This window comes from Paramisgurnus dabryanus, chromosome 11, assembly GCF_030506205.2.
Source record: "Paramisgurnus dabryanus chromosome 11, PD_genome_1.1, whole genome shotgun sequence".
NCBI lineage: Eukaryota > Metazoa > Chordata > Actinopteri > Cypriniformes > Cobitidae > Paramisgurnus > Paramisgurnus dabryanus.
Window position 1 is genome coordinate 2,915,218 of NC_133347.1, and position 22,231 is coordinate 2,937,448.

General features: G+C 37.0%; 1 protein-coding gene across 3 annotated transcripts in view; it reads right to left on the reverse strand.

Annotated features, from left to right (window-relative positions):
- Positions 1 to 22,231, reverse strand: part of gripap1 (GRIP1 associated protein 1) — a 65,975-nt gene that overhangs the window by 32,482 nt on the left and 11,262 nt on the right. For 2 of the 3 annotated variants that reach the window (XR_010525932.2, XM_065248122.2), the window contains exons 15-24: positions 22,100 to 22,192; positions 20,862 to 20,996; positions 19,510 to 19,605; positions 17,883 to 18,095; positions 12,799 to 12,912; positions 12,499 to 12,576; positions 10,483 to 10,578; positions 7,968 to 8,024; positions 6,129 to 6,228; positions 3,740 to 3,873 (exon numbers count right to left, since the gene is read on the reverse strand). Coding sequence is in view for 2 of the 3 variants with exons in the window: in XM_065248122.2 (XP_065104194.1) it covers positions 3,740 to 3,873; positions 6,129 to 6,228; positions 7,968 to 8,024; positions 10,483 to 10,578; positions 12,499 to 12,576; positions 12,799 to 12,912; positions 17,883 to 18,095; positions 19,510 to 19,605; positions 20,862 to 20,996; positions 22,100 to 22,192 (1,116 nt within the window). In the remaining variant the exon portion in view is untranslated. The remainder of the gene's footprint in view (positions 1 to 3,739; positions 3,874 to 6,128; positions 6,229 to 7,967; positions 8,025 to 10,482; positions 10,579 to 12,498; positions 12,577 to 12,798; positions 12,913 to 17,882; positions 18,096 to 19,509; positions 19,606 to 20,861; positions 20,997 to 22,099; positions 22,193 to 22,231) is intronic. The other variant, XM_065248123.2, reaches the window with a different exon arrangement.

Sequence of the window (22,231 nt, forward strand, 5' to 3'; positions counted from 1 at the left end):
TGTCCCTCAGGCTTAATAAATCAGCTTCTCTTACTGAAAGATGATGACAATTAAATACATCTTATGCATGGACTTTTTTTCCCTCTATTATGTTTTAAATTGATGGTTAAAATTAGGAACCTAGACATCGCTGTGCTTTTGATAGATGCATTTGAAGGTCTACTAGATTTTTTACAAAGGCTGTCAACTGCTTAAAAATGTACTGTATTGTAATTATTCACATGATATGCAGATTAAAAAGCACAATTAATCAATTAATTGCACACAGCCAGAGATGGCCACAAATACATGGAAATAAAACACACATACAATTTTGCATTTTGAAAATACACAAAAAACATAAATGAAATTGACCATGACATCATCACCTTACTCCAGAAAAGTCACTGAGTTGTAGAGCTGCAGCTTATGTGCATGAATGCTGGGATTGGGGGGACGTGCCAGTATTTTATGTATTTTGAAAATACAAAAATACTCATCTTAAAGAGGACATTTCACAACTTTTTAAGATGTAAAACAAATATTTGATTTCCCCAGAGTACATATTTGAAGTTTAGCTCAAAATATCATATAGATCATTTATTCTAACATGTATAATAATTTGTAGGTGTGAGCAAAAATGTGGCGTCTCGGGTATGCCCCTAAAATGCAAATGAGCTGTTAACCAATCAGGACCTTGCTGTAGTAGTGAACAGGAAGTACAGGAAGCGAGCGGAGTGGGGGAGTCTCAGCGGAGGCGCAGAAGCCCCCCCATGACAAAAATGTCTGCGTGAATGTCTCAAATGACTAGAATTTCACGCACTGCTTTCACGTGCGAATGAAGCGAGCGAACTCAAATGTTCAAGCATCCAACTACGTGTGAATAGCGTGTTTTTGCCACCTCTACCGTGGCTGGTGGGAATGCACCATTAGGCCACCATTACCAGCTTTGTTGTTTTAGAGTTTTAAAGTCCATCCATATTTATTTTTGACTCTTTTTTTTAAATACAAACAGAAAATATAGGAATTATGTACAAATTAAAAACAAAACAATTTTCAGAACTAAATATCTTAAGCACGAAACACATCTTAAGCTTTTTTGAGGACACTGAACTCATTCAATTAGAATTAGAAATTAGGATTTAATTTTATTTAGGTTCAAGAGATCCTACAGTTTCCTGCTATTGCTCAAGAGGAGTTTACCCTCAATACTTGACACTTCAGCTTATACTTTAATATAGTTTTTAATACTACAAACACATTTTCTGTATTTTCTGGTTGTATTCTAATAAAGAGACTGAGAAATAATTTTATATGATCACTATACAATTGTAAAAACAACAAATCTAATGGTAGCCTGATGGCCTAAGACTATGGCGTTTAATCAGACCCAAAAGTCGCGTGCACAAAAACCACGCGCGAGCGCGAGATACGAGCGCGCAGAACACTATTTGCGTGCGGACAAGCGTCCTCGCGAGCGCGCAGAACACTATCCGCGCGCGGAAAAGCGTCCCCGCAAGCGCGCAGAACACTATACGCGCGCAGAACACTATCCGCGCGCGGAAAAGCGTCCCCTCGAGCGCGCAGAACACTATCCGCGCGCGGAAAAAGCGTCCCCGCGAGCGCGCAGAATACAGTTCGCGCGCGGAAAAGCGTCCTCGCGAGAGGGCACCTCCGCTCAGCGCGCACAAATGTAGTCACGCGAGCAAAGGCTTGGATGAGCGCTCGCTCGACTCTCTCTATGCTCTCACAGCTGCACCACACGCGCTCGCTCGATCAAGATGACTTTTGGGACTTTGGGGGCGGGACATTGACTGATGTCTCCGCTTCTGTGATTGGTTGTTTGATTTGATTAGTGACACGCATGATCTCTTGTTCCACTATCCGTATCCAGTCAATCTAGGTAGAGAAAACATGTTTTAATATGACCATTATGTCGGAGTAGGTAATTTATGTTAAAACATTAGTCTTGTTTAAACCATGCAATAAGCTCCCCTTACAAAAATGAACCATGGTTTTACTACAGTTAAAACCAAAAAAACATGGTTACTGTAGTAAAACCATGGTAACCACAAAATAACCATGGTTTTGATAACCATGGTTTTTAAAAACCATAGTTAACCCATGGTAAGTGTAGTAAAACCATGGGGTTGCTGATAGTAATCAATACACCAAAAAACATGGTTACTACACTTTTACTACAATAAAACCATGGTTAATTTTATTAAGGGTCCAAACATAACCAAACAATAATGCTCATTTTAAGGTATTCATTTTGTTTGTTGTTTAATATGTAGATAATTTAACAACCATATTATGGCAAATGAAACTCATTGGGAAACTCAAATACAACAACAAAGTAAAATTAAATGCTATTTTGACCCTGAAAAGATACAGAATAAAACTAATATATTAAACAAAACTAGTATCTAGTTTTTTTTGTTTTTTTATATAAACATATACACATACACATTTATACACACCAACACAGCAGTCCATAATTTCTTTATAGTGAGTTGGTGTTTGTATGTATCATTTCTGGTAATCTTTGTTTACATATTCTTTACACTATACTATTTTGTTTTGTATATTTAAAAAAAATCTTACTGTTCCATTTGACATTTTTAACTATCTCACATTTACTTCTTTTATTTGTACACAGCCCAACTGAAAATGCTATACATGTACAGTCTTTGTCATGCTGATAAGGTACACTAAAATTACAATTGTTAGATAATATCACCTTTTTTTATAAAGTTTTGTACAGGACTATACTACAGTTTGCTAATGCTAAGTCCGAACCAACTATGTGACCTGACAATGTCAGTAGCCTACAGTATATATGCAAGATGATAAACAGTAAACATAATAAAATTGGCAATGTTGTTTGGTTTTGCAATCATTAAAATTACGTGCTCCGACATAATGGTCATATAAACGTGTCTTCTCTACCTAGATTGACTGGATACGGATAGTGGAACAAGAGATCATGCGTGTCACTAATCAAATCAAACAACCAATCACAGAAGCGGAGACATCAGTCAATGTCCCGCCCCCAAAGTCCCAAAAGTCATCTTGATCGAGCGAGCGCGTGTGGTGCAGCTGTGAGAGCATAGAAAGAGTCGAGCGAGCGCTCATCCAAGCCTTTGCTCGCGTGACTACATTTGTGCGCGCTGAGCGGAGGTGCCCTCTCGCGAGGACGCTTTTCCGCGCGCGAACTGTATTCTGCGCGCTCGCGAGGACGCTTGTCCGCGCGCGAATAGTGTTCTGCGCGCTCGTATCTCGACTTTTGGGTCTGATTAAACGCCATATAAGACTTTTGCACAGTACTGTAGATCATTTAAAGTTATCACATACAGTCCCTGGAGCAAGCAAACAAATCCTTAACAAACTACACTTTAAAAATTACTAATAAAATTACTAATAAAAATTAGTAATTGTGATATTATAAAGAGAGCAAATTGTTAACAAACTTAAATAATTGTCTACACGTAGACTTTAGTTACTTTTGCTTGGTCTTTTTTCTTTTAAATTTTCTGGGGGTCCCTGGACCCCGGTTTGAAAACCCCTGTACTAGAACACACTCGCGTGCCTCAAGTAACTCCTAGCATGTCACGTCAAACAATTTTCGCTCCCATTTATTCACCAGCAGACTGTATTTATGGAATTTCATCAGATTGTGGACAGAAAAGCAATGGAGCCCTGGGAGCTAAATAAAAAAGCATCAAGAGACAGCACTCATGCAGTTCACACGATCTACCTTATTGGTGCTGGGTGCGGACGCTCCATCTTTCATGATCTCCCTATAGCTGAAAGAAGAAATGCTGCTGCTGTCACCGGTCTGCTGCGTACGGCTCGGGGAACTGATTTCTGACAACACCAACTCCTCCAGACCTGCACACATACAGACAGGAAGATTTGAAGATGCGACAGTGGGCTTCATCATAAACAGATGGAATCTGAAGGCACCTTCTGGATCTCTGCAGGCTGGATAAACACATGGTAAAATGTGTGAGGAGGAGATAAAACTTCTACACACTTATTGCGATCTAAATGCATTATCAAAATGAATCATCGTCATGATAATAAAAATAAACACTCAGCAGGTGGGGATATGTAGGATGGCTGTCGTTCTGCTAAGCTTGTAGGTTCCATGTGGTCTTAGTTATCTTAACTTTGTATGTTCTGTTGCTTTAACCAAGTTCTCTAGAGATAACAATTTTAGTAAGTGAATGTTAGAAGTTGAAGTTAAAGCTTTTTTATACTTTCGTTTTTATTGTCTGGTGTACATCGCACTAAACTATTTCAATATAATGAAAACAAGGTCCATAAAATGTAAAGAGTTGTTTGATTTATGCTTATGACTTTTGATGTTTTACTTAGTTTAGTTTTTTTTTTACACAAAAGATAAATTGCACACATTTTCTGCAACGTCTGAATATAAAATATGGAAAGGTGTAGAAAAATGGTTTTAAATCAGTTACTTAAAGGGGTTGAAGTTCAGTTAAGGTGCTGAATAAGGAGAAGAAAGCATAGAAAGCCCGATAGGTTTTGAATCAGACAGTACTTTCAAAAAAAATATTTTTTTGTGATTGTTGCGGGCAAAAATCCTTGATCTTGCGGCATGTTTTCTTAAAAAATGCGATGGAATATGCCGGATATTTATGCAATTTTATGCAATGAAATTGCGGGAACTTGCCAAAATTGCGTGAACTTGCAAAAACTCTGCAAACTTAAATCCAGTTACTTAAATCAGTTACATAATCACTTGCCCGAACTTGCGCAAACTGCGCGAACTTGCACAAACCGTGCAAGCTTGAACAAACTGCGCAATTGCACAAACTGTTTGCAGCTTTTCAATGATGTTCACAATGCATTATTACGTCACTTCCATGACAACAAGTGGCTGCGCATGTGTGAAGTAAATGCAACATTTTTCAACTTTCTGCCAAGATATATGTGACTTTTTGCTACGAAAATGCGGGGATTATGAAATCATGCAAGCCTGCATATTTTGCGAGCAGAAATCAGCTATTTATGTGACGAAAGTGCGGCGTATTTAAAAATGCAGCCCGCACATAAATATGCCGACTTTGGCTGATAATGCATTAAATCATGCGATCGCATAATCGCGTTTTTATGGAGGGACTGAAAAGAAAGTAAAATAAGTAAAAGTCATTAATAATATCTTCTTTAAATTATCTTTCATCTCTTGTCTAAAATTGAGCCCATAAACTACTATCACTATGCATGTGTATGTGTACTTATGGACTTTAAATCCTTCTGACCTCTTGACAAACATAAAGCTCCTGCTTTAAAATGTCTGATTCTAAACTTTCTGTAGAGCAACCATTAAACATTTACAGTCGTTTAAATTATAAATGCCGCAAAAGAGGAGTGCCCTGGCATGGCCAACCGTCTACAGAGAGAAAATGCACGTATGCATGGATCTGTAGCAGTATTTTTAGAGGTGGGATCCATCAAATATTTAAAACCCCGGCTTTGGCCCTTGCTGTGTGTTGGGTTCATCCTCACCTGAGTCACCGTTTAAAAAAATTAATGCCTTTAAAGCGGAGACATTGTGTTGATTTGAGTCAATGTTAAACATATACACCAGGGTACTAAAAAGAGTCTGAGTTCAAGGCATGTTGGAAGTACCATACAAGTTTTCCACTCACAAAATATTCAGGATTAAAAATTACTTCCCTGGAATATTTAAAGAGATAGTTCACCCAAAAATTACCCACCATCATGTTGTTATAAACCTGTATGAGTTTCTTTAATCTGTTGAACACAAATTAAACCTACTGACTTCCATAGTAGAAAAAACAAATACAATGAAAGTCAAATATGTGCTTAACAGCATTTATTAAATAATCTTTATTTGTAGTAACCTGCAGTGAGGACGCGCCCATCTGCTTCCTCATTCATGCTTAGCTCTGCATATTTACATCTCTGCTTTAAATGTTTCATGTCATCCATGTCTGATGTAAAAGCAGCTGAACAGCTTAACACAGCTAAAATCACTCAGGTCAAGAGTCGAGAGGGTGGTCTATCCCTTTAAAACAGCCTTATGTCCTATATTTACCATACTGATTTATCAGCTAAAAAAGGTGAATTAAATTGTGATTCAACAGAAGAGTTTGTACCTGTACGAGTCTTAGTGTTGGTTAGGATCTCCTGCAGACGCTCTTGAAGTTTATCTGCTCGTTTTCTCTCCAAATGGAGTTGTCTTTTTAAGTCTTTCAGCTGTGAAAGAAAAGAGAGATTTTGTAAATACATGGATTTTATAGAAATATGTTTCACATTAACATATATGATGTAAAGAACATTCTGTGAAAATATAACCTTGGCATCTTTAAAGGTGCCAAAGAATGCATTGAAATAATAATGATCCAGAGTCAGTTTTACATGTCCATTTACAACCCTAGGATTTGTCTTTATAATGAAATGGTCTATTATTATCTTGTTTGAAAGGGCCATGAATAATAATGTTGAGCTCTGGTCTGATTGGCTGTATCTCCTTCAGTAGTTCTGTGTGTGTGTGTAAACAGATCTTATGTTTGAGTCTGTATCAGATGAAGATACAGATTTTGAGGAATAATCAATTGTTTGGAGATTGTTAATGGACTTTTCTGAGTGGTAAGTTTGTGTTTTTTTTTTAGTATGGACCTGCAAAACGTAACTGTAACATCAATAGTAGAACTTCAGCCTTAACACTAGCATATATCATTAACTAGCATATAGCATTAACTAGCATATAGCTCTAACTCAGCAGTCACAACTTTGTTTTTAGCATTGTAACATCATTGTACTTAATTTAATGTTGGGGGCGTTCATCTGGACTGTAACATCACAGTTGGTGTTATGTTGAGATTGCTCTTTTTTCCAGCGTTTTTTTTTTTTTTTTTTGCATGCACAAGCTTACATAAGAAGGAGGATACAAAAGGCTCACGATATATCATTAACATGTACACAACTCTTATTATTCATCTATGCCTATGTAAATACTGTTTTACATTCTACGACATCTTTAATATTGACTGAGTAAGGTCATGCCAACTAAGTTGTACTTGTTAACGCTGCCCAAAACTACAGTTTGAATGCATTTTGTGTAATGTTGATGAAAAACAGCTTTTAAAGCTTTCTTATTTAACCAGATGATGAGAATTAACATAATGAAAACCTTCTTTTGAAGCACTTGCATGTGCTTTTATCCAAAAAAGAATTTAAGGTATAAATTACCCAAGTTCCCTAGAAATGTGTTCCTATGGATTAGCAGACTATACACTTTTAAAATTGAATAGGTGGTGGGTTGTCTGAATGACTAGTGAGTTATACCACACGGCTGTTGAATGCTTTATTCTGATTGGCTGAGAAATTTTCCATGGCTATGCATTATTTTTCAATAAATGAACACCTGACCTGTCTAATGTATTAAAATAACCACCAGAGCAATGTCCGCTTGGCGTCGTGCCACATTTCCACCTTGGGTATGAATTATTTTAGAATAATTCAATGGCCCGCTATCAATTATTCCTTACATATTACATTAATTCATTGGTGAAGACAGATTAAAATTTTCATCACTTATATTCAGGATTATGTCAGAATTATTACTCTTAAGCATGAATTTCCCAAAAGAGACACCTTTATAACCTAACTAATAAACATTTCCAAAAAACCTAAAGAAATCTTTACATCAAATAATCTTTATTTATAGAGCTAAAATTCTGGAGAGCTTCTTTAGATGGAAACAAAGGAAGACACGATCGACTAACTGTCTGAAAGCTGATAGACAGTGATGATAGGACAGGACAGAGCATTGATAAAAGTCCTTATCAAAGAAAGGTCTCTTTTAAGGTCTGTAGGGCAGAGAGGTGTGCTGGCCATCGCCTGGGACTATATTAATTCACTTTCTGGGAAATGGAGAGAAGAAAAGCCCTGACTCATCTTTTTTTCCTATCTGTTTGAAGGGCTTTACTTACCGCCGAACTGCCTTTTTTCTCCAGGATTCTCTGTCCATCCACTACATCTTTGATTTCCTGAAATACACATACAAATGTTACAGAAGTTTAGCATATATCCTTATTTTAAGACCAACGATTTAATTCATTTCAAAGTTTCAGTTTTATCAACGAGTTTGTATTTCATGAACACATTTCAGTTTGTAATATATTTTCCCTTTCAGATTTGATATATTTAACATTATGTCGTCATTGAAAACTAAAATACAGAAGGTTTTTAAGGACCGGTTACCAAAACAGTTCATTTTTATGTTGGAATATGATCAATTAATTTAACCACAAAAAAGTTGCATTTTGATTACTTTGTATGATTTACCATGTGATTTTTTTTAGCTTACAAAACATTAAAGGCGGAGTCCACGATGTTTGAAAAACGCGTTGGAAAAGGAGACGGGCCGACTACCAAAACACACTTATAGCCAATCAAATCAAATCAAACGCCGGTTTGCGTATGTGTGGGGCGGGTCTATCAACAGAAGGTCCAGATTCTATTGGGGTAGGGGCGTGTTTGTTTAGGTGATTTCAAATATCAACATTGGCTTTCAAACATCATGGACTCCGCCTTTAAATCCACATGTGTAATTCAGGCATCGGGTATTTGACCCTCCTATTATGTTTGGGTTTAAATTGACCCCAAAGCTACTTTGACAACTCTGAAAAATATGCTAATTGTATTTTTAAACCTACTTTTTGACTTTTCTTTGAATAAAAGTGTGCCAAGTATATAAATGTACACGGGTTAATGATTTCACGTGACGTTAATTATTTTGTGTCCGTATGGATAAATTAAATGTAAAAGGGTTAAAATTTCAAAAATAAATTTGCAGATTACTTGCATACATTCATTTTGAGGACCAAGTCTTAAATGTCTCGTTTTATTTCAAGTGAAAGAATATTTGAGGGAAAAATGTCAAATCTTGTGTAACCGGTCTGTGTCAACTGGTGTAACTCAGGGTTACAGGCTTAGGCGGCCCGCCTAAGCTTGGAAACCCTACCGCCTTAACTAACTTGTCCAAAAAAAAAAATTATTTGCTGCACAAAAGGCCGTCAAGTTCATCTCGGAGAATAGCGCGTACACGCATCACACCGCATGCGGGGACGCGCGCCACACAGCCGAAATGAGAAAGACGTGGTCCGGAGACCATCACTGTCTGGAGGATAACTAGCCAGTTGATAAAACATCTCGGAGAATAGCGTGAACGTGCTTCACACTGCGAGCGTGCACGCGCACCACACGGTCGAAATGAGATAAGACTTGCTGCGTCATGTCTGGAGGACAGCCAGTTGATAAAACACGTGTCCATGAGAACTGTAAGTGGACTTTAGTGGTTTTGGGGTTAATCAAGCCTGTTATTGTATTAGTCTATAGTTCTTCTAATTTTAAAGTAAGTTAGCTGGTGATTTTGTTGTTTGAGCAACCTGCTAGCTAGGTTGCACGTGCCTGTTGATTAGATATAATTGTTGAGCGCTCTTGCTCACTTTATTCATGTGCATTATTTACATGCTACAGTAGTTACACTCCTTTCAGATAATGTAATTAATAGTGGGAAATAATCAGTTTTTACCATTTTTGCACTATCTATTATCGTTTGCCAGACGTTCTACAACATCTGCTTTAGTTTGTGTTTATTAACCCTTTAGTTTCACTTCATAACGCAGCTATTCCCATTAGAGGTATCTGTTAAAAACATTAAAATTCATTAATAATCTAGTATGTGTTTATTTTTTGTCATAGTTTCTTCAAAATTAAGTTTTATTTGAGTGTTTTAAAAATAAATATTTTATTTATTTATTTTATTAAAATATTAAAATTTTCATCATGACGCATACGCCCCGCCCCTTTGATTGGCACACCCTTGGCCCCGCCCAACCCTACCACCTTGACTAACAAATTATAATTTAGTTTAGTGTAATATGATTTTTTACATAATTTCTCAAAGATTATTTAGAAAACAGAGCTGTTTTCAGCATACATCAGGACAAATATACAAAAACACATAAAAATTTTAAAAATGTTTTTGAAATAACTTATTTTTTCAGTACTACTTTAACTTTTTACTAAATATATACAAAATATATGCTACAAAAGATCATTTCAGTCATAGTAAAAATATCTAATGGTTAGATGACACCATCAAACAGCAGCTTTGTTGCTCTAAAAAAAAGTCACATTGCAGACGAGCAGCCAGCAACAAATGAGCGATACTGAGTGTGTAGACATAGACAAACAGTCCAACAATCCCATCATCCTACTGTTAAGTTACATTTGAAATTACTGGTGAGCTCCAACCATTACACCCCCATAATATCTTCCATCTGAGTGTTGCTTTATTTAGCATCTTAAAACACATGCTTTCTCATCACACTGAGGATCAGACACTCCAGTAGAGCCATGAGGAAACCGGCACACACCCACACACACCCACACACACACACACACACAAACACACACACACACACACACACACACACACACCTGTTTCAGTTTGCCGATTGTGTTTTTGAGATCTTCTCTCTCCTTCTCCAGCTCTGTCACTTGCTGTTTGACAGCATCCACCTCTGCAGCTTTAGCCTGAATGGAGGAGGAATGAAAAAAAGTTCTTCACTAAAATCAGAAAATGTCTGCATACACAACTTTAACATAAATGCAATACAAAAAAAGCCTAAATGGACCCTATTTACTTACTTAAAGTCACTAATAAATTTGTAGTTCCTATTTTAACAAGGTTGTCTATAAGGATGGATTTACACTGCAAATCTTGATGCCCAATTCTGATTTGTTGCCTGTATCTGATTTTTTGACAACCTGTTTACATCGTCTTTTAAAAGCGACTTGTATCCGATATCAGAATTTACACTAAAACTTGGGAAAACAATTCAAGGTAGGCATACGGACCCAGAAGAGCTTAAGCCACAGAGAAAGTAAAATGTTGCGATATGCAGGGTTCCCACACCTTAGTTAACTTCAAATGCAAGGACCTTTTAAATACTTTCCAGGTCCAACACTCTCAAATTCAAGGACTAAATGGGGGACACATTTCAAGTGACAGTAAGGTTACATCGTGTTACCTTTTAAGATACATTGTTTCAGTTCCCTTTCGAGGGAACTCGCGCTGTGTCACTGTGGTGACACTCTGGGGACTCCTCAAGGGGTAAGTGTGTCTGAATGTGTATATCAAATTCAAACCAATGGTGAGGCTTAACGACAAAGACAGGGTGATGCGGGAGCCAGGAAGTATATCACTATCTGAAATATTGCCAAAGACGGCGTTACAGGGACGCAGGAAGTATGGCAAGAGAGACGCAGCGTCTCGTTCCCTTCTGAGAGGACAACAGTAACATACGTAACCCGAGACGGGTTCATGTGTCAAACACAACTATGCAAAAAAGCATTTTGATATGAATCAACATTCACATACAGAAGATATAAGCATTTAAAGCGAACAGTTTAGCACGTGTGCTTAAAAAGTCTAGAAATTTTATGATATTATCCTACACTACACAGGGAATAATATGGATTTTTTTCCAGAAAACTTCCTGTAAATACAATGACCTGTATCTATGTATGTATATTTTCAAAAACTTCCCAGGGCCTTGATTTTTTTTCCTCAGATTCACAAACTTTCAAGGATTTCAAGGACCCCTGAGTCATGTGATCGCAATTGTGTCCACCTGAGTTGGCGTCATTTTCCAGTGTCACATTTTCAATGATGCAAAACACATCTTTAGATGGGAATATCCAATTTGTCTGCTTACATTGCGGACGCGAATGCATGTATCCGATTTATTTCCACATATGAATGAGACCTGAAACCAATTGGTGAATATCGGTATCTATGCGCTTTTTGCTACTTACACGTTCATGGGTCATATCCGATCTGTGCTACATGAGGAGAAAAAAATCTGAATTGAGTCACTTCAAACATGCAACTTAAATGCGCCCTAATACATTTATTGTAAACAGTGGATGTTATTCTGAAGAAACACTTTTGCTAATCTTACATCAGATTGTCATAGCCTAACTACTTCTCCTGAAATAACTTTTCCTTCTTGCTGATGTAACCAAGCCTCCATTAGCAGGGATTTTGCTTGTATTTGACAGCAGAAGATAGGGAGACGAAAGCACAGGGTGGGATCAGGACCGGACAAGAGCTGAAATGATTGATTTTAGGTCACCCACACATAACCGCAAGAGTGCATCCCAGAAGAATGTGCACGATCCGCATAGCCACTCCCTCACCGTAGTGATATTCAGATTCAAGTGCACATTATCAACCTATTTAAAGAGATTATTCTTTCTATTAAAGAGAGTATGACCTTTAAGCTGTCTTTAAAATGACACATTTGTTTGGATTTTAAGTCAAGCACCGGCACATTAAAGCCCTCTGGTGTGAGAGGGCGAGCCTATAAATATGTATAATAACAACGTATGCATCATAAACTCAGGCCTTTAAGATCTGTCGATGTAAATGGAGAAGATAAACGGGTGTACCTCCAGCTGAACTGTGTGTTCTCGCTGCAGTCTCTGGATCTCTTCTGAATGCTCCAGAACTTTATTTTCCATAGTCTCCTGATCAATAAACACAAATACAACATAAACATGATGATAGTTTATGATCAATGCAAACTTTAAATTGCACAAGTAAATGAACCCTCAAAATCCTTTACCATTCAGATTATAAAGTAAAGTGCGACGCCATAAACAACACTGACATCAAGTGGTCAGATTGATATTGATAGAGCCACAGGTAGACTAAACATTAACAGTACCCATTTGTATAAAACACTGCACCTCTGCTTCCTTGAGCCTGCGTTCAAACCAGCCCTTCGTTCCCTCCATCGACTGAACCTGAGCTTTTAGTTCCTCCACGTACGGCTGAAGGCCCTCCAGCTCTTTATTGCGTGCCTGAGAAGAAGCAAAAAGCATTTTATTTTCTGAAGTGCCTATTACAGTGTCAATACCTCTGAAGTACACTGAGGTTAAGTGCTGTGTGTTACTGTAGTTCACAGATCAACACCTGTGGGGTCTGAACTCACAACCCATTCAGTTATCTGTTCAGAAAGAAGTTCAAATTCTTGTTGATAACCACTGGAAATCTTTGGAAAAGTTTGTAAACAGTTTGTAAAAACAATTTTGAAACACATGTCATGACTATAAACCTACTAACTTGGCAAAGGGTTTAATACTAACTAAAAGTGTTTCTTAGGGTGTATTCATACCAGGAAAGTCCGCTAGTTCACTTGCTTTGGTCCGGACCAAATGTTTTTTATTTTGCGGTTCGCATTCACACTGCCCTTTTTGCAAGTGAACCAAAATTTGTAAACAGAACCACATGTGTATTAAGGTCATTCATTCATTGGACAGAAATTATCAGGTGGGGGACAGCAGGAAGAGCAAAATAATGGAGATAATTAATAATGCAATATTTGTTCTGTTACTGATTATCAGCAGGTAAAACAATGCCGATACTATATTGAGAAGCACACAATTTAATGTCATCTAAACGATATTATATTATTATATATTATATATATTTTGCAAAGACATCATAGACAGCATGTTCTGACAGTTGCGCTGTGCAGAAGATGTATCAGGTAAAAAGTTATCAGGCTTTTGCGCCGCACAGATAGAGAGATGCGCTGTATACACGGCTTTCATTATTCATACAAATATATCTATCCAGATTATTCAAACAGTCCCTCCAGGATTTCACGATTTATTTTTGCGATCAAAATGAAGGTAATTTTGTAGCAGTAATTTCCAGAAATTTGCGCAAAAATATATATATATTTTCTCTCTAATTATGATACCAATGCTTGTATAATATTAAATTAGAAGTTCTCAAGTAATTCAATAATTAAGTAAACAGTCAGTGATATAATAAGAACAGAGAAACAAAATGAAAATATGAAAAATAAATACAACCTCAAGATACAGACACTGCTTGTTTTTTGATTAACCTAGACAGCTGTTTTACAGTGGTTTGCCAAGATGATTTAAGGAAAATGATATTAAAATAATTAACCACTTCAGCCGCATAAATATTTGATAAATGATATTAATGAGAACATAGGACTCAATCCTTATCGCCAACACTGAGAGAGGTGCGTTGCGTAATCTTGTTTTTTTTACGGTTGCTTTTTAAAAAGTTGTGACCGGACCGTTCAAGTTCAAAGCCTAAAAGGAAAAAGATCGGTCCTCACGCGCTGACAGCATGCACAAGTTTGCTAACGCTGAGATGAGATGGTAGTGGACAGATGCCTTTCTTTTGTGTCCTAAGTTTCCAACAACTTAATATAAGGACTAAAAAACAGTAAATTGAAATGCATCATTGCTTCACCCAGTTATTGTCATTAGACAGCAGGTGCGACACACAGTTCACACAGACCTTTCACGTATGTATGAAAATAATTAATTATACTAGATAACAATTAAAAACTTTAAAATAAAATAAAAATGTAGTAATATGTGCACAGGAGATTTTGATTGACTGTTGTTTGTGGGGCACGGTGTTGCTGGTAATAGGGTGCATGGTGCTGGAGAAAGATTGAAGTAAAATAAAGCCAGAAATGTTTACCAAGTTGTCTAACTCTGTATCAAAGAATATTAGATAATTTTATAAAAAATATAATAAGACATTTTAAATTACTGCTATTATTTTGCCATGAAATAAATAAAGCAGGTTGGCAAGACATTTCTTTTGATTTTGCGTTTTGTTCCGCAACCGCGGAAAAGTTAAATTACGCGGATTTAGATGCGCTGTTTGTATGCATAATATTCTGCTATACAACAAAGGTATTTAAAATCATTGCCGTACAGTAGGCTATATGCACGACATAAACTGCTTGATAGCGCGTCTCATAATTTTCCATTACTATGAATGCTTTATATGTGTTTATTCGTATTTTTATTAAAACAGAACAACAATTAATTATTAAAATTACTCGCTTATTTAACGAAACGAATAGACAGAAAACATTTTACCCGCCTTATAACATAAAAAAAATCTTAAGATCCTTATATTTTTTGAAAAAAATTATTGGCTTGCATTTCTTAATGAATATAAAACTACAACAATATAAACATGGACAAACTCACCTAAGTTAAGCAAATAAATAAAAAGTTTATTATTACAATAAAGGTATTCAAAATCATTGCTGTACAGCATGCACTACATAAACTGCTTGATAGCGCTTCTCACACTAGCAGAATAACAATAATATAATACATTTGGTGCGAATCGAGGTCGGTACATGTTCACACCTTAAACGAATCGTACTAGAGTTCGTTTGGAACCGGACCGAGACCACCTCTTCAGCTGGGTCTCGGTGCGGTTGTTTGGTCCGCACCAGAGTTCGATTGCTGTATTCACACCTGCCCAAAAGGTCCGCACCAAGAGGGGAAACGAACTTGAGTTCGATTCAATCGAACCAAACAAGGCAGGTGTGAATACACCCTAATACTTAAAGGGATAGTTCACCCAAAAGTGAAAACTTTATCATTATTTACTGTACTCACTCTCATGTTGTTTGATTTGTGAGCATTATTCTGATCGATTCGAAACGACTGTAGGAAGAACATTGCAATAGCTTCTGGGCTATATACTTATAACAAAATGTCAAAATTCCCATAAGAAAAAGCCGAACATGTCAAAAACGAAAAGGTTTTTTTGCGTTTTTAGACATATATGCTTATAAATCCTCAATGAAAGGAGATCTTTTTACCAGATTTGAAAAGCTGATATCAATGTATGACACAAGTCGAGTTGAGTTATTTATTTTACACATAAATGTCCTTTTAAAACTTGAATGGTTTTCTGGTTATGGCAGGAGATTGAGACCACATCAGTCATCATCCACTCCCATAGTAACCAGAAAACCCAAAACAAAAACAAAAAAATCTGTGCTTGAATTTTGAAGAACAAAGAAAGACATTCGGGTTTAAATGACATGAGAGTGAGTTAATAGTAGTGATGCACCGAATATTCGGCCACTTTTATCACCGAAACAATACAGCCGAAATGTTGTGATGACGGAAACAGAAACCGCGACCTGCACATGCTTGTCTGAAGCAACATGTATGCGGCGTGGATGTATTTAACCGCAAAAAGGCGCTAAAGTACGCACAGAGGCACCTGCGGATGTGTCCGGTCCAGACGTGATCATCACAGTGAGTACGCTCTTCAAAGATCAGAACTCTTGATGTGTAAACTTTAGAGAGAGTCGCGCAAATGTGTCTCATACTGTATAGTCCATTAACATACATGTGCCGAATAAAGCAATGAAAAACAACGTGACATTTTTATGCTGCGCTGTTTGGGATTCGCCTTCGTTCTCTGTGTGCGCACGCGCGTTTAAGTGCCCTCAATAGTGCACACACGAGTGAGACGCAAACAAGCGAACGTAAAATCTTTCTGTTATTGACAGGGCACATATAAACAAAATTATCTCCAAAGTATTCTTTTTCTAATAAAAACATTTGTTTATGTCTTAAGTTTATGTATAGATTACAGTCATGCACGGCAGCCCGTCGATACCGTGAAGCCTGCTTATTTAAAGAGACAATAACCTCAATTAACCTACTTAAGTCTAACAAAGAGACAAATAGCTCTAAAAATAATAATATATTTAATTTATACAATAAAGACAGTGTTATGACTCATTTAATTTGATTTCTGTACCTAATGCTAATGTTAGCCCTTATTAATGTGCAGCTTTATTCTTTTTTATAAATGTTTGTAATTTCTTTATTTGTTATTAGATTTTCCCCACCCCCTTTTTGCTGATCTGAAAAATAATCCGATCCGTGCCTCAAAAACTGTAATGTGATCTGAACCATGAGTTTTGTGATCTGTCACACACCCCTAGTAAAGTTAGTACACAGTGACAGCCATAAATGCATTTGTACTAATAATTGGCATAATAATTTATTTCGGTGTTTCGGTTTCGGTTTTTCGGCCTGGGTTTCCTCATTTTCGGTTTCGGCCAAGAATTTTCATTTCGGTGCATCCCTAGTAAATAGTAGTGCCGTGACGGATCGCAGTTGATCCGTGATCCACACGGTGCGGCTCGCATTCAATTTGCGGATTAATACGCACATTTAAATAGGGAAGGTTTATCATTTGCACGTGTTTCAAAGGCTTTAAGTGCACTCAATAGTGCATACACGGAGAGACGCGTTTCAAAAAGCTAGCGAACATAAAATATTTCTGTTCTCAACAGTGCTAATCTTAAAGAGACAGTAACCACAATTAACCTACTGAAGTCTGTGTCATTAATGATTGTTATTAGATTTTTTTGCTGATCCGAACAATTATCTGATCCGTGCCTCCAAACCGTAGTGTGATCCGAACCGTGAGTTTTGTGAACCGTCACACCCCTAGTAAATAGTGACAAAGTTTTTGGGTTAACTATCCATTTAAGATTTATGTCTGGTATTCCTGTAGCTTGGCATTGCGTTAGCAGCCCAAAGGTTATGGGTTCAATACCAGGGAACACACATACTGATAAACTGTATACTTCCTTGTAATGCACTGTAAGTCGCTGTTGATAAAAACGCCTGCCAAAAGGATAAATGTAAACCAGAAGTTTGTTATCCTAAAACTGCAGTCACGCCCCTAAAATTAAGCTTTAAAGCTCACATAACTGATGTATTTTGTATGGAATAACATAAGTTTGTACATATTTAACAATATATGTACCAGTATGCGTTGCCCCATAGACATCTACTGAAAGTGTGACTTTCTCTTGATTTTACAAACTGAGGTACAAGTCAAATTTTCTGTGGTGATCAACTGTACTGCACAGATGCTGTCACAAATTGTACACCACTTTTATGGTCCATCTATCATCTCTACCCTAATTTTCTTTTCTCACCTTCTCATCTCGCAGCTGTGATCGGATCTCCTCTTCCGTGCGGTTCTTCTCCTCGTGGAGGCCCCGGAGTTCCTTCTCATAGCGCGCTCTGATGCTCAGCACCTCTTTCTCATGCTGGAGACGCACGTCGCCGAGCTCCTCTTTGTGCTGAGACTTCACCTGTGCCGTCTCGATGGCCAGTTCATCAAGCATGACCTTACGCTTATCTGCAGTCTGGGAGAACAAGGACCGGCTGGAGAGTCAGGTATGATATGAACCCCATATGTCACTGTCTCTGATGTAACTACCCATTCGGTTAGAATTCATTTCAAATTAAATGTTTGGTATTTTTGGTTTATTGTACATGGAAGTAATTTTGTATTAAATCTAGTTAATGCTGATTTTAATGATTTTAAGAAAAAACATGGTGTCTGGGCAGGATCATTTTCATTACTGTATTGGTTGCATGTCGTGAATTTTGGGGGCATATGTGCTAATAAACATAAAAATCACAATGCAAAACAAATGCAAATTTGTTTTTGTGCAAATTACATTCTATTGGGAAAAAATGTTTCCCAGACATTAGTTTTGTCAATTATAACATAATTTACATAAAGTAGTAATGAAAAGGTAGAGAGGCAAATTCAGTCTGTTTAATTCTAAGGGTCAGAAAACTAATTATCACCATTTTATGCAAATTACTACAGGGGAAATAGTAAAATGATATTAAAGTATTAAATACAGTCCCTTTGATATAAAGAAACCCAAGGTGGATCTCATTTATGTCTAAATCGGATTGCTGCATTTGCATTAATCGAGTCATTATGATGGTCAAAAGATCAAACTGATGGATTATCTACAGGAGCTTAAATAAAGACAAAAGATGGAGTGAGCAGAAAACGTTCATGTTAAAATGCTTTTATGTATGAAAGGATCAGAAAGAGGCATGTCTGTGTGTTTAATATAAGCAAAATAAACTAGATAAGATAATATTAATGTCTAAACAGTTTTGTGTTATAGTCAGGATTATGAGACAGAAAATTAGCCTGATATGAAAACAATATAAAATTATGATTTGTAACGTAGTAGCAAACCATGACTCTTGAACCTAGGCCATCTACCCCAACAATGATAACGTTTACATGCACCCTCATAATGCGATTTTGGAAATATTGCGATTAAACTTCAACTCATAATCGCAGCAAGCATAATCGTATTAAAACAGGTGGCGTACGCTGTTTTTAATCGCAGTATGTGGACATGTAACCACTGTAAATCACATTTATACCACACTAACTATAGTGAATGTGTGTTTTTGGCACGCACTGAATTCGTTTTAAACTTGACATTAGGACGCAGCAGTTTGCTTTTATCCAGAAACAGCTTAAATAATGTGACAGCAGCATATAAAACTATAATATTTCTGTATAATCTTACTGCCCTTACTCCGATTATTGGCAATAATCACATTATAAGTGTACATGTATACTTTGTCAATGATGTCACGCTCTGATCGGTCTGAAATGCAGTTGTATTGGAGGTCACTTGCTGACATTTAACAAATTTCAGGTCCTCTCTGAGGGTTCGTAACTGATGTAATGTAATATAATCAAATAGACCGCTGTGTGTCTGTGTGTGTGATCTTTACCTTTCTGGCCTCTTCTAACTCCTGCTGTAATTTGTCTTTATCTAGTCCCACTTCAGTGAGTTGCTCCAGCAGTCGACTGTTTGCTCGGTTTGACTCCTGATCAACAGAGAGAAACAAATCAATTACTATAAAGAACCTCTAAACAAACACATCAATATCACACAGCATTCAAAGTTACTTTCTGTAAAATATTCAGTATATACAGAAGTGCCTCGTCATTGTCAGTTTTGTGTTTTACGTTACTTTCATCCATGCTTATTTCTGATAAATGAGAGGAGACAGACAGATCAAGGGTATCGGTCGGAAGTTTCAGACAGATCTTTCAAACAAGAAAGTACTGGAAATTATCTAAGTAAACTAAAAACTGCACAAATAAAGTATTTCTGACTTACTTTATTGAATAACTATGTCAAAGTCTTTATAACAAGGCCCAAACAAGATTTTTGAAAACTGTATGTATAACACCAGTCGTTACAATGTAACTTACTCTTTAAAAAAAATGTGTTTTGCACATAAATTAATATGAAGAGCTCAGATGCAAAATACGCTAAATGCCACCTCCATAAAAAATGAGATAATGATATTGACTGAATGCTATCGGCACGCATTATATGTCAATCAAATACCTTTGCTTCAAATGTGCTTAATCAACGCCTTGCGCAAGTTAGAAATAGCGCTTAAACACCACATTGACTTTGTGCACTTGTTCTCTAAGTGCACAAAAACCCCCATGGATCACATTCAAACTTTTGTCCCCTGTAAGTACTTGAACCTGAATACGTATGTGGCAGTCACATGGACCACAGCACCCCCTAATGTATGCTTTCATCATTTGCAATGTTTCTAATTGCATCTTTATTGCAATTGTTTACTGTGTCTTGTCCAAAAAAGTGAATTTTTTTCAGAAGTGGACGTTTTTTGCCAAAAATGCTTGCATTCACTAAGAGGGTTTTGCTGTGGAAGAGAAGTTTGTTAAATACCTACGAAATTACAATAGTGACATTCGTAAAAATACGGCATTTCAATTACTGACTAATAACCTTTTCATTGTCATTAAAGGTAAATTATTAAAACTAAACATAAAACTAATGCTCATTTACAAGAAAACATGTCAGATGCACTTTGATGGGTTTTGCACCTGAACTCTTTGTATAAATATTTGAGATCTGAAATGACTTTTCAGTTGACTCTGTGGGCAGAAAAAAATACCAAACTTGGCATCTTGTTCCAATCCAAAACCCCTCATTTAAATCCTTATTTCACAGCAAATATTGTGTTGTACATATAAATGTGTTGTATTCAGAAAGTAAGAAATGTGTCAAAAGTGTTTGTAAGTTAAACTGCATGTTGACCTGTAGCTGAGAGTTCAGATCATCTCTTTGTGCCAGAAAGCTCTCCTGATCACCACGTCTCTGCTGAAGCTCGCTGTTAAGTGCCATGTTTTGCTCTCTCAGCAAATTCAGTTCCTGAGTCTTCACAGTTTGAATCTGAGAAACAAGACACACATGTTGAGTTAAAACAGACACACACACACACACACACAACACTGAATGAAGAGTGAGAAATACAAACAGATGACAAATGAATCAATCCCTGTTTCCGGATATGCCAAATTAAAGATGTGAAATCAGTACATACATTAAGCCTTCAGCGTGTTGGCTAAGCATGGTTGTCAACAGCTTAAAACAAATTCAGCAGTGTGCATTTCAGCACAAAGCAGAATTCAATATGACAATAAATGTACCCATGAGTGCTAAATATAACCCGTCATGCAAGATTTATATAAATGTATGCATTTATGTATGCATATGGAGACAAACTTTCCAGTCTGGCAGATGTACAATGAAGAAATAAATGTATTAAATATGGACAACTTTTTAGAAACAACAACACATTTTAAAGTGCCGGTTTCAGCAGATTTTGTAGCCGACATGCTGCAGAAGTGTGTGCTCTTCAAAATAAAGATTAAAGGTGGAGTGTGTAATTTTTTAGAAGGATCTCTTGACAGAAAAGCAAAATAATATACAAAACTATATTATCAGGGGTGTATAAAGACCTTTTTATAATGAGCCGTTACTTTTTTTATTACCCTAGAATGAGATGTTTTTATCTACATACACCGAGAGTCCCCTTACGTGGAAGTCGCCATTTTGTGCCGCCATGTTTCTACAGAAGCCCTTAACGGACATCTCCGATGAGAACATGTTTATCCGGTGGCGCCTACCGTATCTTCTCTATGCGTTTCCAAAGCAAGGGGTGAGCAGTGGACTGAGCCGTTGGTTGCAATTTGCAACCTCACCACTAGATGCCGCTAACATTTACACACTGCACCTTTAAATGGGCATGGATTGTTTCTTAAATTAGTTACTGTTTTGTATTAAACATGGAGTATAATTATATTTATTTGAATTAATTTATATATTTATATAAAAAGACTAAAGTCCGGACTGCTAATGAGCAAGGGCCACGTCATAAGAATGCCAGTGATCCACCTGTAGTAGAGATGTAATGTTACAAAGAACCAGACATGGTTACAGAAGGAGGATGATGATGATGATGAAGGTCATGATGTCATATCACAGTCAGGTACCTGTTCTAGGGCTGCAAGATTTGTCCTGAGAGCATCGTTCTCACTCAGCATACCCTCCACCTGCTCCTGACTGACAGCACTTTGACATGCTACCTGCAGCTCCGCCCAAACACCACCAAACACCACCAAAGA